Source organism: Ascaphus truei, chromosome 4 (genome assembly GCF_040206685.1).
Source record: "Ascaphus truei isolate aAscTru1 chromosome 4, aAscTru1.hap1, whole genome shotgun sequence".
Taxonomy (NCBI): domain Eukaryota; kingdom Metazoa; phylum Chordata; class Amphibia; order Anura; family Ascaphidae; genus Ascaphus; species Ascaphus truei.
The window spans coordinates 324,933,265-324,950,859 of record NC_134486.1 but is presented as its reverse complement, the minus strand read 5'-3'; the positions used below and the strand labels follow the sequence as shown (position 1 = coordinate 324,950,859).

The window sequence follows — 17,595 nt, the reverse complement described above, 5'->3', positions numbered from 1 at the left end:
CGTTGTGGTTCACAATATAAATATATATAAATATATAAATACTCACACGGCCCAGTGTGAGTAAAGTCGCAGGGCAGTTGTCTTTATGGTATACACCTAGGTTCCCCGTCAGAGATATTCCCAGGGGTGTTGTGTACGTTACTGCTGGCGGGCAGGGGATTCAATGCAGGTCTCTATTTCAGTTCCCCCGTTCTGGTCTTCTTCCCCTCCCCGTTACAGAGAGGGGCGTGGGTGAGGCAAAATAATGTATTGGGATCAACAGTGCTCTTTATAACTTCAACGTTTAATGCACATAAATAAAATCCACAATAAATGCACTCACATAGTATTACAATATGCTGGTTGTTCTCCCGTGGCTGCGGTTTGCACCGGTCCCCGGCCGCTCTCTCCTCCGCGTCCGGAGTTGGAATTGATGTCAGTTCCTGGCGCGGCTGTGACTGTAAACTGCTCCCCTCAGCTACGGAAGCCCCAGTGTCCCAAAAGACTGCAACGAATTAGAGCAACGCGATTCGCCGATTGGACGGCTTCCTCAGGCTCATTCAATTAATTTAGCAGAAAATATATTTATGTAGCAGAAAAAATTAATGCAAAAATGGACTGAGATCCCAGTCTGAGTTTAGACCGTTTGGTATTTTTGTATTCAGGGTGAAGATCCAATATAGTTCTCTCTTGTCTAGTGAATCTGTTCTATTGCCTCCCCTTATTGGTTTAGGAACATGTTCAATACCCCTGTATTTCAGATTTTTTATATTTCCTAATTTACAATTGGTAAAGTGTTTGGCGACAGGATGGGTGAGGTCTCCTAATTTGATGAGTCTTATATGTTCTCTCATCCTGGCCTTCAGGGCTCTAGTAGTGCGTCCTACATATTATTTACCACACCCACAGTCCAAAAGATAGACTGTGAATGTGGTATCACAATTAATGAATGATGTTATGGGGAATCGTTGTCCTGTATTAGATGATTCAAATTCTCCACACGATTCCATGTGTGTACACTGGCGACACACCTTATTCGAGCTCGGCTAGTCCCGGCTCGGCTAGTCCCGCGAATTCGGGTGTACTCGGGTGTATTCAGGTTTCTGATCGTTTTCTGCCAGAGTGCATTGCGTTATTTTCCGGCAGGGATTTAAGCTTTTTATTCCGGCTTGCTGAAATACTGCAATGCCGTGAAAATACACATGGTGGCGCTTGCGAGCTGTTCTCTGTGAAGCCGTCCCCATGAATTGTAATGCAGTATATATACTGTATATATATATATATATATACTGTATAACAACAACCCCTATAAGCCCTAACATACAGTACTGTACACATACAGTACAGTACTGTATATGCACATACATAAATGATACTACTGTATGGGCGGCGGGGGCGAGATGTGTTTGCAGCAGAGAGAGATCCGCTGCTCTCTCTCTGCGCAATCATCGGCACAATAAAAATTATTTTAAATAAATTTTTATTGATAGTGTACATGTGCAGGGGGTCTCCGGAGCTGAATCGCGTTGGTTTCAGGTCTGGGGCCCCCCGGCCCCCCGAGATACAGCCCCCTTTAGGGGGTGCCGGTATCCCTCTGCTTGGTTTAAAGGGCCCGATCACGTGATCGCGGCCTGTAAACCAAGCAGAGCAGAGGGATACCGGCACCCCCTAAAGGGGCCTGTATCTCAGGGGGCAGGGGGTCCCCAGACCTGAAACCTGTGCGCTTCTGCTCTGCACATGTACAGTATCAATAAAACACATACAGTATACAGTATAAATAAACACTCGTTCTTTACCTTAGCGGCTATGCGCTATGGTAAAGAAGCATCATTTCTGTATTTTAATAATATTGTACAGTGAGCAGGGGGTTCCCTGAGCCAGAAATTAATGCTCAGGGACCCCCCCTGCTCCTGCTCAATATTATTAAAAATACAGAAATGCTGCGTCATTACCATAGCGGATAGCCGCTAAGGCAATGAAGGGGTTAACCCACCGTGCCCGCTTTATTGTGTGTAGTGGGGATGGGTGAGGGGGGGTATTTGGCCCGTGGTGTGAGTTTAGGACTTGCGGGGGGGGAGGGGGGTTTGCGGGTGCACTTAACCCCTTCACGACCGTAGCAGTTAATACCGCTACGGTCATGAAGGGGTTAAGCCCTCCCGCTACCCCCCACCCCCTCCGAAAGCCCTAAACAACCATTGTTGGGGCTAATACCCCATTCACCCACCCTCCCGCTACCCACAATAAAAAAATACACACACACAGCACAGCAGCCTCCAAAAAATAAATAAATAAATCTAAATAAATAAATAAATGACAATAAATACATTTGAAATACATTTTTATTGATAGTGTAGATGTGCAGGGGGTCTCCGGAGCTGAATCGCGTTGGTTTTAGGTCTGGGGACCCCCTGCTCCCTGAGATACAGGCCCCTTTAGGGGGTGCCGGTATCCCTCTGCTTGGTTTAAAGGGCCCGATCACGTGATCGCGGCCTGTAAACCAAGCAGAGCAGAGGGATACCGGCACCCCCTAAAGGGGCCTGTATCTCGGGGGGCAGGGGGTCCCCAGACCTGAAACCTGTGCGCTTCTGCTCTGGAGACCCTCTGCACATGTACAGTATCCATAAAAATGTATTTTAAATGTATTTATTTATATTCATTTATTTATTTATTAATTTAGATTTATTTATTAATTGTGCTGCTGCTGCTGCTGCAAGTCCTAAACTCACACCAAGGGCCAAACACCCCCCTCACCCCCAATAAAAAAAATTCACGCACAGCAGCCCCACAATTAATAAATAAATCTAAATAAATAAATAAATACATGAAGAGAAATAAATATATACTGTATATATATACTGGATATATATACAGTATATATATAATAACAATCCCTATACATATACAGTATATACTGTGTATATATATACTGTATACACACATACATATATATATATATAGATATATACAGTATACAGTATATATACACACAGATGATGAACAATTTACAAATACATGTAGAATGGTTATCAAAATCATACTGTCCTACAGATAACGCTTCTCTATACAGACAATAATAATAATCCATTTAATAATCCTAACTGATTTTACAATATAAAACATAACATTCCAATCCACACAGTACATTGCATTTACATTGTATAAATGATGCATAAAATCTATGCACCATATACATTCTGCAAATGAATGTTAACAATATAATTGCAAGCTACTCTACCAGTAAATACAAACACTTCCAAACAATTCAACTATTTTAACCAATCAAGTATACAAAAATCAATATATACTGTAAGTACCAACCAGAAAACACAATTTAAAACCAAAGCTAACCCTTACAATACCAAGGATTACATCTATCTAATTGTAAAAAACCTTATACATTATACACAGCATTGTTTAAAGCCCCCTCCCCCCTAATGTTTCTGTTAAACAGATTACACTGAAGGGAGAGAGATATAAAGGCCTAAAGCCCCTTCCCCCCTAATGTTTCTGTTAAACAGATTACACTGAAGGGAGAGAGATGTAAAGGCCTAAAGCCCCCTCCCCCCTAATGTTTCTGTTAAACAGATTACACTGAAGGGAGAGAGATGTAAAGGCCTATAGCCCCCTCCCCCCTAATGTTTCTGTTAAACAGATTACACTGAAGGGAGAGAGATTTTACAGAAACACACATTAGGGGGAGGGGGCTTTAAACAGATTACATTGAAGGGAGAGAGATGTTTCTGTTACCAGTAAATCTCCCTCCCTGCATTGCTAACCACCCTCACCCCCTACCCACATACCGTTACCCCCCCCCCCATCCTGGCCATGGCCCCTCCGCTTCTGCAAAACAGACACAAAAATTAAAACATACAAAGTAATATCCCCTAACCCCTTAATCACCATAGCGGTTATTAACCGCTACAGTCATGAAGGGGTTAACCCACCCTCACCCACCACTCGGGATGCCTACATACCCTCCCACACTAACTCCCCCCCACCCGTGAGGCCTAACCACCCAGTCAGTATCCACAAGGGAGGCCTACCCACATACCGTTGGGGAAACACCCCACCCCCACCCCAGTACCCACAATAAAAACAGTACAATGACCCACAATAAACAGCATTATATTTATTAAATACATTACCCACCCCCTGTGCCCCACCCACAAATACAAGATTTATTCTTTTACATTCAGGGTCCATAACGCAGCCCCATGCTAGTCCCCGGTGGGCTGGCAGGGCACCTGGACAGACCTACAGTTTACCAGCAGCATTCCACAGGTTCTGGAGGCCTGCTGGTGGATCCTGCCAGCACCATAGCCCTCAGGTGGTCTCCTTGGGTCACCGTGGGTCACAATTGGGTCCCCACGGTAGGCCCAAGGATGTCTGGGAGCCCCGGGTCAAACCCACAGGTGTCTGCGGGGCCTTGGGTGGTTCCCATGGGGGTCTGGGGAACTCACGGGTGCTCACTACGGGTCCGCGGTGCCTCCACAGAAGTGGGACCACACATCATCATCCCCGCACCTACGGGTCGGAGGTGCCCCCACAGAAGTGGGACCACACATCGTCATGCCCGCAGACTACGGGTCGGAGGTGCCCCCACAGAAGTGGCCACACATCGTCATCCCCGCATGTGTCACCCGTGGAACCACCAGCCTGCTACCCTTTAGGATACCCGAGGATACCCACAGGTGGTCTCCATAGGCCCCACGCAAAACCACGGAATCAAACCCTGAATGTAAAAAAAATAAACCTGGCCTATACATTCAATACATACACCCTCCCCCCCAACACCTACAGTACAATAATGTGCAAAATAACTATTATCCAGATATGGATAATAGATTAATTGCCCATTATTAAAAACATTAACTAGCATATACAAATAAATAAAGTACTACTGACCTCATCAATACGAAGTGTCCGACGCCAGCGCCTTCCTTCTCTTGCCCACACAATACATAGCCAAAACCAAGGCAATACATTGCAAGTACATTCAGATATCAATTAACCCCTTAAACACCTTATCCGATAATAACCGCAAAGGTAATTAAGGGGTTAAGCCACACAGGCACGATACCCACCCTTCACCCATGAATTTGTACTGTGGCTTCATCATGCAACTATATATATATATATACTGTATATATATACAGAGAGACAGAGAGAGAGATATATACAGTATATATATATATATATATATATACACACACGTTATATACACACCCATGATAAACCAATATACAGTACAAATAAATGTAGAAGGGTTATCAAAAGCACTGTCCTACAACCAAACACTTCTCCATACATACACACTAAATTAAAATCAATTTCCTTTAATATTCATAACTGATCTCTCAATCTAAATCATCACTAAACCTCTGAAAAGCCATTTAAACAACTTACATTCCAATATAAATGATGCCTAAATATCTATGCACCATATACATTCTGCAAATTAATCAACCAAGTAAACAAAACTCAATTAGCAATCATTATTTACATCCCTAAACAATTCACACTAGATCCCGAACAATAAAACCATTAACAAATTCACGCCTAGAGCAGAACAATTAAGCCTTTGAAAAAATATAAGTACCGACAAAAATACAACCTTTACAAACCAAGCCTATCCCTGACCTTCCTCAAACACACAATACAATACCAAGGAATACAGTACATCTATCTAATTTTAAAATACTTTAAACTCACAATAAAGCATACTGTAGCAGCATACACAAAATAATTTAAAACACATCTAATCCATCTTTTAAAACAACATAATTTCTTACCCTGTACTGTACTGTATGTATATATCTCTCTAGACATATATACATACATACATACAGTGGCAAGAAATGATACACCACAAAAAATTTTTTTTACACATGTTAAAAAACCTTTTGAAAAAATTAACAAGTTAAATAAAATACATTTCTTTACTGTAGTTCACTTACCATTACTTGCCCCCACCGACTCCCGTTGCGCAGCTTACTCACGAACCAATCCACGATCAGGAACCCATAAAATAAAAAACCATAAAATAATAAACATTAAACTAAAAATCCAAACCAATCCACGGGTCTTCTAGTTGTAATCCATCTTTATCTTCATCTGTATTCTTCTTTCTTTTATCTCCTTCCAGCGGGGCGGGGCGGGGTCTTCTCCCCATCTGCGGCCACTCCCTGGTCTTCTTTCTTGGCCGGAGGTCCTTTCTCCGTGGCGTCTGGCTTCAAAATGAGACGACATAGGCTTTTAAAGGCCTATGACGTCACATTTTGCGTCATGGTTCCCACGGTCCTGAAAACCATGTGTTTTTGCCGGAAAAAAAAATGATGACGTCACTTAAAGGGAATGAAAGCACAGCCAATCAGAATGGCTTTGCTTCAATTGCCTTTAAGATGACGTCATGAAAAGGCACATGGCCGTGCACACATGGTATGGTAGCCAATCAGAGCGTGGGAACTTTATCCCTACTCTGATTGGCTCTGGTATACCATGTGTCAGGGGCTTGGGGGAGAAAGGATGTGACGTCAATGAAAACCTGTCACGTGGTACGGGAGCCAATCAGAGTAGGGATGGAGTTCCCAGGTTCGTAGAAAGAGGTTATCTGCATTCCGATTTGCAAAAGTCACTTAAAGAGGTAGCTAGCATGAGCAGGGATGACCTTTTGAATAAACAAAGGAAGATAAAAGATAACTGGGATGAGGTTAATCCAGTTTTCGTAACTCAGTACAGTACACAGGCTAACTGTATTAAGAACATTGTTAGGAAACACTTGTCTACCCTGTCCGCAGATCCATTACTTCAAAAAGTATACTCGGGAGGGCCACGTTTTGTGTTCAAGAAAGCTGAGACAATAGCCAATTATGTGTCGAGAAGTCTTTTTTCCTCATCAGGGCCAGGTCAGGATAGGAATCTTCCCAAAGGTTGCTTTAAATGTTTAAAGTGTGTGTCTTGTACACACATGGAATCGTGTGGAGAATTTGAATCATCTAATACAGGACAACGATTCCCATAACATCATTCATTAATTGTGATACCACATTCACATATCTTTTGGACTGTGGGTGTGGTAAACAATATGTAGGACGCACTACTAGAGCCCTGAAGGCCAGGATGAGAGAACATATAAGACTCATCAAATTAGGAGACCTCACCCATCCTGTCGCCCAACACTTTACCAATTGTAAATTAGGAAATATAAAAAATCTGAAATACAGTGGTATTGAACATGTTCCTAAACCAATAAGGGGAGGCAATAGAACAGATTCACTAGACAAGAGAGAACTATATTGGATCTTCACCCTGAATACAAAAATACCAAACGGTCTAAACTCAGACTGGGATCTCAGTCCATTTTTGCATTAATTTTTTCTGCTACATAAATATATTTTCTGCTAAATTAATTGTCTGCAAAAGTATGTTTTCTGCTAGATTAATTTCGCGCTTTATCCTGAGTTTGTTTAATTAGGATGACGGTTTCACAAATGTAGATGATTCCCTATCATTCAGAATTTGAATATATGTATCAACATATGGTATGACAGATAAGAACATAAGGGTGCCTAAATATTATGCAAATGTGCAATTGTATGTTTATACTTGTATCATATCTAAAATCATGCACTTGTTTGTATAATTAATTGGCTATTCCATTATTATGCTTATCAGTCTATGGTTTGATTAAACTCCTAGGACTTCCTTCTCGGTTTCTTTTAACCATTTAGATCCAGGTTTTTGTATCTGCACCTCTGGACCACGTTCTCCTTTTTGCATTTAAAATAATTATGTACTTCAATTTTGATTTTATACTATTACTCTTACAGTATTTGTTTATGCATTACAGGAGAATATGCTCCATGGTTCACTATATGATGTTTTTTCAGGTATTAATCATGATATACATACATTATGTATGTGTATGATTTACGGTTTTTGATTTTTATTAGTGTTTATTTTTAATTTATTTGTATGTGTTTAAGCTTATAGGTTGTGGAAGGATATGGTTTTTTTCCCTTCCCTTTTTTAATATTTAGGTTTTAATATGTTATAAAGGCATTGTATAGCTAGGTCTATGTATATTTATATTTGTATTTGAGTTCATTATTATCAGAATTTGTTGAAAATCGTCAATTGTTAATAAAGTTTGATTATTCTGTATACACGCAGTGCGCGCTGACGTCACCATTGCGCGACACGCATGACGCGCCACTTGTGACGCGGTCTGGCGCCGAGCGGATGGGAACGGATAGCGGGAAACTGGGTATATATCAGTGACCAGGTATGAGGGGGTCAATATACACCTTGATAAAGAGTGTTCCGCTTGAAACGCGTTGGTGGGGGCCCGTGGGCTCACTGTATTTTTATAGTTTGAGCCATTAAATATTTTTATGGGACACACATTCTCTCGCAGTTTGTTCTTCTTTTCATGTGTCCAGTTGTGCTCCAACCTTCCTACATTGCAATGAATCACCCCAGACACTGCATAGTGTCTGTATCTCTATTTCAAAAACAAGTGGCTAACTAAGTGTAGCCATGTGTTAAAAATGGTATACAGTTCTCTCTCATGCTGGCAGTAAGCCTGGTAAATATACAGGGTTGCCAGCATCAGTCAGGAGGTTTGCCCTCACACCCTGGTGAGGTGTCATATGTACATGAGGAGAGTGGTAACAGACCCTGTGTCCATTGTTAGGGACACAGGAGATGGAGCTATTTCCTTGGTATATAAGACACAGCACTGCCCAAAGTTAGAGGTTGGTTAAGTTGATGGTCAAGTGTGTTAATTAAGAGAAGGATTCTACAGCGAGTAGTCAGACCTGCAGCATTAAGCTGGCATGGTCCTACACTGTCCAGGGACCTGGCACAGGTGGTGATCTCCCTGAGGGGAGAGGTGATCCAACTCCATTGGGAGGGCAGATCTTCTGAAAGGAGAGTGCTGAAGAAAATGAGCGGCTAAGCTGTTTGCTGCGAGGGACAGTCTGCCTATACCATCAATAAAAGATGCCCTTGTTCACAAGAACCCCCATGTGTGAGTGTGAAGTTACTCCACAGAGGAAGCCACCACAGAGGAGTTCCTCATCAGGACCATCTCCTTGCGGATGCAGAGATCCTGATGAGGTGGAGGCGCTGCACTGTATGTAGGTAGGACTCACGAACACTACCTGAGCTGCCCGTCTGGGTTGACATTCCCCATACACCATCATGCGGGAGACTCAGGAGTCCTGTTGCCAACACGTGCACCACCAGACACGACCATGTAATGGGGACTGGTTAGACCACAGGGGCCAATGTGAGATTGGGTGGGTCAGGAAGGTCCAGAAAGTCCGTTACATTTGGAGGCGCTGCTGAGATACCTGTCAACAGGACAGGCTTTTGCTAGCCACACAGGGAAACAGGAGAGTGTATTCTGCCAATCAGTGCTGTGTTTGGGATGGAACCTAGGGGTAGTCAGAGGACTGATGGAGTTGTCAGTCCGCAGGGACAACCTGGGAGCCTGGAAGGAGTTAGTGGGTCTGCAGAGGGGCTATAGCTGTCCTAGTCACCTTCAGGTAGTGCTAGTTGGTAGGATGCCTAAAGGGATAGCCTGTTAACAGAGGTCAGGAATCCTGGAGAGGGTCTGCGCTAGACTGACCAACAGTAGGTAGACGCCCCAGTACTGCATGGAGAAGCCAGAGTACTCTAGCCCATTCCAGATCACTTACCGCTGAGAGCACAGACTGGAGAGAAAGGAGAGACACAGAATACACAGAGAGAGTGAGCCTAGCCTGAGGTAGTGCAACACGAGTCAGACCTACATTAGGTACACAAGGTGGTGCATCGGGCAATCTTTATTTTATTGGTACGGCAGCTGCCCCGCAGAGAGGAGCTCCATGAAAAAATAACAGCAAATACAGTAACCAACTGGCGACCGCAAGAATAGAGGATCGCGCGGCGCAAGGTCCAAGATGGTGGACGGAGGCAGATGGAGGGAGCGCACGTGGTGTGCGTTCCACGGAAGAGCAAGCAATTGAAGTGACTTTGGCTAGCCTGCTGTGGAGTGGCGCCAAAGCGGTGGCCGCACCATTTTGGTCCTGCCTGGGACTGTGGGGTGATACCCTGGAGGACAGTAAGGAGGACATTGTGGTGGTGTGTGGTGGAAGTGGAGAATCTGCTTGCGAGACGGAGAGCAATACACAAAAAGCTACCTCAGTTGCTAAAGTGATTGGCAATGTAAACCAAGATGGCGGTTCCCGCTTCCCTGGGAGACCGCGTGGGCCGAGTGCAGAAAATGCTGCAAATGCTGAAGTTGCAGAAAGTTGGCCGGGAGTATCGCCAAAAGGAAAACCCCACCCTGCTGGGAGGTATGGCGCGAAAGCTGCGGCCACGCCCTCATGGACAGTAACAAGCTCAGCCCCAGTGCTGGGTCACCCTGTGAACATGTGGGACCCTCCTCTGATATCAACCAGGGGGAGTTGTTTCCAGCTTTGTCAAATGAGGATGGAGCTGGCGGAGGGAGGATTTAACAAACCAGGCCCTGCTCTTCTGTTGCGAGGAACTGATCTACTGGGAAGACCACTGCAAAAAGTGTCTCCTGTGAGCAATATGGCCTGCAAAAGTGAGGAAGATTTGGACATTTCTGCCCATCCCTATTCGGCTCCAGGAGGCCTCCTGGTGCTCAGAGCTGGGGGGAAAGAGACTGTCAAATGTTTGTGCATGCAGTGTCGGTTGCTGGGTGGTTCTGTCAGTACCACGTCCAGATGCCCGCAATGCGGCATCCATTATTTATGGGCTGTGCAACCATTTGTGCCCGGAAAGACTGTGGCAGGGGCGGACACAGCCATGCTGACGGCTGAAGAGGCGTGTGGCCTGGAGAGAACCCATGGATCCTGGAGCATGGGGATCGCTCCTCATGATAAAGACGGAGCCAGAGGAGAAAGGGGCCTGTAAACGTGGTGAAAGCCGAGAACCTCACCAGCGGTCCCCGACGGGAGTGCCTCTCCCTGAGTCGGAGTTCGACTCCTCGGACGAGGAGCAAGTGACCCCGACACCGGTCGTGACACACCTAACGGCGGACCATTACAGCGGTGCTGTGAAAGAACCGGCACTTACCTGTGTCACAGGGGAGCGGAGTCTTGTGTCGCCGGTGCAGAAACAACCTGAGAGGCAGAGTCCCACGGCCGTGGTGACTGGCGGAGCGGACGGCGGAGAAGGAACCATCTCGAGCCGACGGAGCGGTAATCGACATCCTTGCCCTCCCCAGGCGTCGGTAGTGGCAACGGTGGAGAAAGGCCTAGTCCGGGCCCGAGTGGAGCGGAGAGCAGAACCATCACTTCTGGCGGCAGATGTCTTTCTGGAGGAAGAGGTTCCGGTTGGGAACCCAACGCAAGATGGCGGCGGGGTTCTCGCGATGTCTCGCGAGATCCATGACATCACTTCCGGTGGGCACAGCGGAGCCGGATGGAAGATGGCGGCATCTTCATGACCGAGTAGCTGTACCAGATCGCCTGGATCCGGGATGAGCTGGCAGATCCTGCGGAAGCCTGGGAGCAGCGAAACGGGAGAACCGGAGGGCCAGTCCGATTGCACCGGGCAAGGTAGTGGAGAGATGCGGGTCGTAGCCCCGTGGATGCCTGCCGTATTTCCCTATGCCCAACCCCCGGCCATAGCTAAAGCCCCGACCCCTGTCACTTTTTCCTACGGGTCCCCGTCGAGCCAAGGGTTGTCTGGGGAGTCCCGAGCCACTTCAGATGAAAGGACTGGGGAGAACTTGGACTATGGGGAATGTTTTACATCGGATAATGGGTCGGGTGGGGGAAGATATATGCGACAGGTGTCCTGTTCGAGTGATTGCCCAAGCTCTATTAGCGTTAAGGTTACCAGTAGGCCCAAAAGGTTGGGGTCCAACTCCAGATCTACTGGCACCTCGGGGATATCCTCTGGCGGGGAGTTAGAGGAAGGTGAGGGCACCGTAGTGGTACCAGAGGAGGTTAGGGAAACCAGGTGTGGGCACCCAATTTTGAAGGGTATGAGGCATGGCTAGATCGCACCAGGTTTATCCTAAGATATGAAGGGGTTGTGGATTACTGGTGGGCACCAGGGGAATTCAAGGAGGAGGCTCATCTGGAGGAACTGAGACTGAGGTCGTATGATATCAGTTCGGGGATAGTGGATCCCAAGGGATCAGGTAGGTTACAGGATCCCGTAGAACCCAATGAACCCTTATCATGGGTGCTGCCAGGTAAAGCAGGCAACGCCAGGTTGATTAGGACAAGCCGGGCTGAAAGGGCTATAGTGACCCGAAACAAAAAATCCCACGGGTCCTTACGTTCCTGAACCATTGATGCAGGAGATAGAGGACCAGAGGCATGGGTGGTTACGGGAAACCATAGAAGAGTACATCCTGACCAAAGGTGGCGGGTGTACTGGGTCCCGGTGGGAGGAGAGGATTTCTCAATTAATGAGGGTATGTAGCATTGGGCGCAATGTGTTCCAGTACTGGCTGGAGAATGGGCTACCCCGGGAGTACAGCATGACTGTTAAGGATAGTGCTGGCCGGGAGGTAAAGAAGCCTGACCCTAGGCACTATTATTAGGTACAGAAGATAATGGGGTTCGCTTCAGAAGCAGTGCCGTCTGCTGGCCAGCAGGCATTGTAGCTGTTAATATGTTATCATGAGAACTGTATGATGTAAATTTGTGAGATGATAATGTTGTTATGTTTTGCAGTGCTTCCTGGAAGAAGGTCTGACAAATTTAGGTCCCAGACGGGTCGTTGGGATTCACCAGGGGGAGAATATAGCCAGGTGTTAAAAATGGTATACAGTTCTCTCTCATGCTGGCAGTAAGCCTGGTAAATATACAGGGTTGCCAGCATCAATCATGGAGCTTTGCCCTCACACCCTGGTGAGGTGTCATATGTACATGAGGGGAGTGGTAACAGACCCTGTGTCCATTGTTAGTGACACAAGAGGTGGAGCTATTTCCTTGGTATATAAGACACAGCACTGCCCAAAGTTAGAGGTTGGTTAAGTTGAAGGTCAAGTGTGTTAATTAAGAGAAGGATTCTACAGCGAGTAGTCAGACCTGCAGCATTAAACTGGCAGGGCCTACACTGTGTCCAGGGACCTGGCACAGGTGGTGATCTCCCTGAGGGGAGAGGTGATCCAACTCCATTGGGAGGGCAGATCTTCTGAAAGGAGAGTGCTGAAGAAGATGAGCGGCTAAGCTGTTTGCTGCGAGGGGCAGTCTGCCTATACCATCAATAAAAGATGCCCTTGTTCACAAGAACTCCCATGTGTGAGTGTGAAGTTACTCCACAGAGGAAGTCACCACAGAGGAGTTCCTCATCAGGACCATCTCCTTGCGGACGCAGAGATCCTGATGAGGTGGAGGCGCTGCACTGTATGTAGGTAGGACTCACGAACACTACCTCAGCTGCCCGTCTGGGTTGACATTCCCCATACACCATCATGCGGGAGACTCAGGAGTCCTGTTGCCAACAGGGGCACCACCAGACACGACCATGTAATAGGTACTGGTTAGACCACAGGGGCCAATGTGAGATTGGGTGGGTCAGGAAGGTCCAGAAAGTCCATTACATAAGCTTATATTGCCTCCTGCTCCTATGCGTGCAGGTCTTCTGTAGGCAGTTATAGTTTCTGATAGCCATGATTTGCGAGTGTGTGAGTTTTCTGTACCAATTACCTTCTGTGGGAGCCAGTAATTTAAGTTACAAAGTTCCAGAAGGACACCCTATATTTAAAGTAGTACAAAATTATCATGTGCTTTTTGATTATTTAGTGAAATTCAAACTTACTGTATTATAAACTCAAACAAACATGTTATTCCTGTAAGTTTGTTGTAAGTTGTGAAACCATTTAGGGAACCAACATTAGCGTTCCTCATACAGTTCATGTAATTATAGTGTACAAAGCTTTCGAAAGCCTAAGGTTTCAAAATCTCTGTATAAGACCCACCTAGAATAAATCTTCATTTATCCAGGACCAATACCGCTACTAGAACTTTGAACTACATATTATTCCTCAAATCTAACAAAAATAGGCAAGGGATCATATTGCACATGAATTTCTTCAAGTGCTAAATATCACTGAACAAGAGCACAAGTTTCCAACCCTTTTTTGGAAGACTTTGAGGTCACATGGAATTGCAAATGACTTTTCTTTAACATGTTACCTGTTTTTTCTAATATCATCCCAATGCCTCTGAAATATTCTGTTTGAAAAAGCTTCTTGAACATTCCACCTCATCCCTTAAATGCATTTTTTCTTATTAATTGCACACGTCCAAACTTTGTTTTGTTTTTTGACCAGTCAGAAATGCAGGGTTAGAAGTGCTCCACAAGTGGCGCATATTAATTACCACTAACTACTTTAACTTTCCTTTTTTCCTTTAGCTTAATATAATTTACAACTTGAGGAGCTCTGTTTCTTCTCGAAGGCGTAGATCTGCTCAAAGCCAAGATGCCTTTGAGTTAGGTGTTACTGTACATGATGACAAAGAAAACATAAATATTCTCACTTTAAGCGTGTGCACAAGGTACAGTATGTAAATATTGACTTGCTTTCCATTTTTTTTTTAAAGTAAACAGTGGTTAAACTGCTGTTAAAAATTGTGTTGAATTAGGCTTTCGCTAAAGCTTTTTTTTAAATATCACCATTTTGTCAAATTTGGACTGCAGAATTTATTCAGTAAACGTTGATGGAGCAAATTAGGGAACTATTATAGTTATTATTATTATGGAATATAGTTCTTGAAGTAAAGCTACAATGCATTATAGAATCTATTCCACAAGAAATATGTTCACAGCATTTGGAATGCAGGGACAGAAAATGAGATGCCCTCCACTGGATCTGTTTGAATAATAGTGATGGTTTATTAAAGGACCAGTGTTTCAGTCTGACTTCGGCCTTTATCAAGAGGTTTGGACCTTTATCTTTATAAAGGTCCAAAGTAGGACCGAAACGTTGATCCTTCAATAAACGAGCACTATTATTCACACAAGTTCAATGGAGCACCCTCTAATTTTTTAATGTGTAAGACAGTGTACCTGTGGCAGTACTTGAAGAAACTGTGTGTGCCTATGCCCTATTTGTTTGATAGCATTTGACAGACATAGAGGGTTACTCATTAAATTAGGATATTGCTAATTGAGGCACTATAACATGTAAACATTGAAATCAATTAAAATTTCTCTGCGCGAGGGCCCTGATCAGCACTATCATAGTTTAATGAATAACCCCAATAGTTTTACATTCACTTTATAAAGAAATATGGCTGCCAAATGGGAAGAAATATAATACATAAAAACAAATGTGATTGAGTCAATGTATTATGTACTTTGTATTAGCTAATATATATGAATTAACTGCAGTGCATAATTTAATAATCTGTAAAGCTACAGATGCAGTGACCATTATTCAAACTTTTCACGGGTTGTATTCCTGGGCATACCCAGGTTGTGCTGTGTGATTTCCTCAAACTTGACCACGTTAAGACGCATGTTTACTAGTGTTTTTATCGAGTGCAGAAAATTGCATTTTAGCATTGTCTGCAATACCGCCTAGAAACTCAAGTGGGCGATCACGAGTTGTAGTCTTAAAAATCTAATTGCAATTCAACCTGTCTTTTATTGCCGTACAGTACAATACAGTACTTCAAGTGTGTGTAATTGTAACTTGAAGATTAACTTTACGTTTTCATACTGTACATGGGAAAGAAGTCCTTTCTGAGGCTCCTTAGCCATACACACATCCTCTAACTGTAGAAGTATAAAAATATGAGCACACAGAACAAAAAGTATTTTTAACTAATTAAATGTTGGATTTGTACAGGATAATAAAGGAAAAGGAATAATATTAAAATCCAACGTCGCTTTTGCTTCTTCTTCCGAATGTAAAATGTAAAATATTTATTCCACACATTCGTGTATGTCTAATTGGAACTTGTTGAAAAGCATATGCGTGTCAGCACATTTCTGTGCATGTGTGTATGTCTAATTGGAACCTGATTGAAACGCATATGCGTGCCATAACATTTCTGCGTATGCGTGTATGTCTAATTGGAACCTGATTGAAATTGATACAGTAGTAGAGTACATAATTGGACAGTACTATCCACTGGATAGTGAAAACGGAATTAATTCATTTCTGCCATCTGGCGGATATGCGGAGAACTGCACCCAAAGAAATCAGAATCAAGGTAATTCAAAGAAATCAAAAACGGTAAACACAGGTGTGATTGGCAGCACTCACGGCAGCGTTCATGGAAGAATAACGTGTAAATGATGCGTAGAATACTGCAGAGTTCACGAAAACAGCTCCGTGAAATGTTCGAATAACGGCCGCTGCATCTGTATATTTACAGTTTAGTAGTATATTTTAATAATTTACGTTGTGAGGCAACATGTCAGAAGTTAGTTGTATGTGTGTGTATATATTAAAATAAATAACATATACATATTTACATAATCCCTCATGTAGGCAATTGGGGGACAAAGGTTGGAAATTGACGATCCGTTTTGATTCTATTTGAAGTAGGGCCTTATCCCAATCTCCTCTCCATACACTAGGTGTTATTATATCTTGGAATGTCAAGACTTTTGCATTCCCAGCATGTTGCTCACGTACGTCTTGATATTTTTGTATCCAACTCATTTCTAACTGAGCACACATTTTCCAGGATGCGTCATCTCATTTGTCTGCGTGTCTTCCCCACATATTGTAAAACCACACGAACATGTGGCCAAATAGATAACTCCCATGGTTTTACAATTCATAGAATGTCTGAGTATATGTTTTTGAATTGTTCCAGTTGCTGACATTTTTGCTGGTTTTCATGTATTCACATACTTTACATACAGTATGTGGCATCTGAATGAGTCTATTGTTTGTTTTGATAGCCAATTATTAGTATTTTATCGTTTTCAAGAGAAGTGACTACGTACAACATGGTCATTAATGTTTCATCATCTTTTCCAGACTATGGAGGGATGGGCTGCAGGATTTGTACTGTATAAGATCCTGGTCATTCAAAAGAAGATGCCAGTGTTTCTGCATACTCATTTTTAAGTCCCTCCTGATGTTTTTCATTGGACGTCTAAACTTTTGTACTGAAAAGTATGCCTCTAGGTGTAGTTAGAGCTCTTCTATAGGCCCTTTTCAGGAGTTTTGCACTATAGTCCCTCTGAAGAAAATATTTTTTCATTAACTTGGCCTAGTATTTGGAATTTGCCATAAATGAGCAATTATGTCTGTCACTAGAGACCAGGTACTTACACCTATTTTACCAGGATCATTTCACTGAGCAAAACGCGTAATGACATAAATTATAATTTATTCACTTAAAAAAAGGCAAACACACAATGTTACACAAAATACAGGGAAAAAGCACCCTTACTTGGGACTGGAATAACAACCTAATTTTCCTAGGTGCAAGGAATTCTTACTTCAGGATTTTCCCCTGATAACAGCTGCAAAAAGAGGACAGAAAATATCCAGGCAGCTTTCTGCTGAAGCCTCTTTTCTTCCTGGTTGCAGACTGAAAACCCTTAGAATCCTGAGAATCTAAAAACTTGAGTGAATCTTGGAGAACCTTAGACAACTGCCAAATCTGAGGC

General features: G+C 43.7%; 1 protein-coding gene across 1 annotated transcript in view; it reads left to right on the top strand.

Annotated features, from left to right (window-relative positions):
* The window catches only part of CD109 (CD109 molecule), a 220,784-nt gene that overhangs the window by 180,279 nt on the left and 22,910 nt on the right, over positions 1-17,595 (top strand). Inside the window, exon 30 of the mRNA XM_075598010.1 lies at positions 14,374-14,516. Coding sequence (XP_075454125.1) covers positions 14,374-14,516 — 143 coding nt within the window. The remainder of the gene's footprint in view (positions 1-14,373; positions 14,517-17,595) is intronic.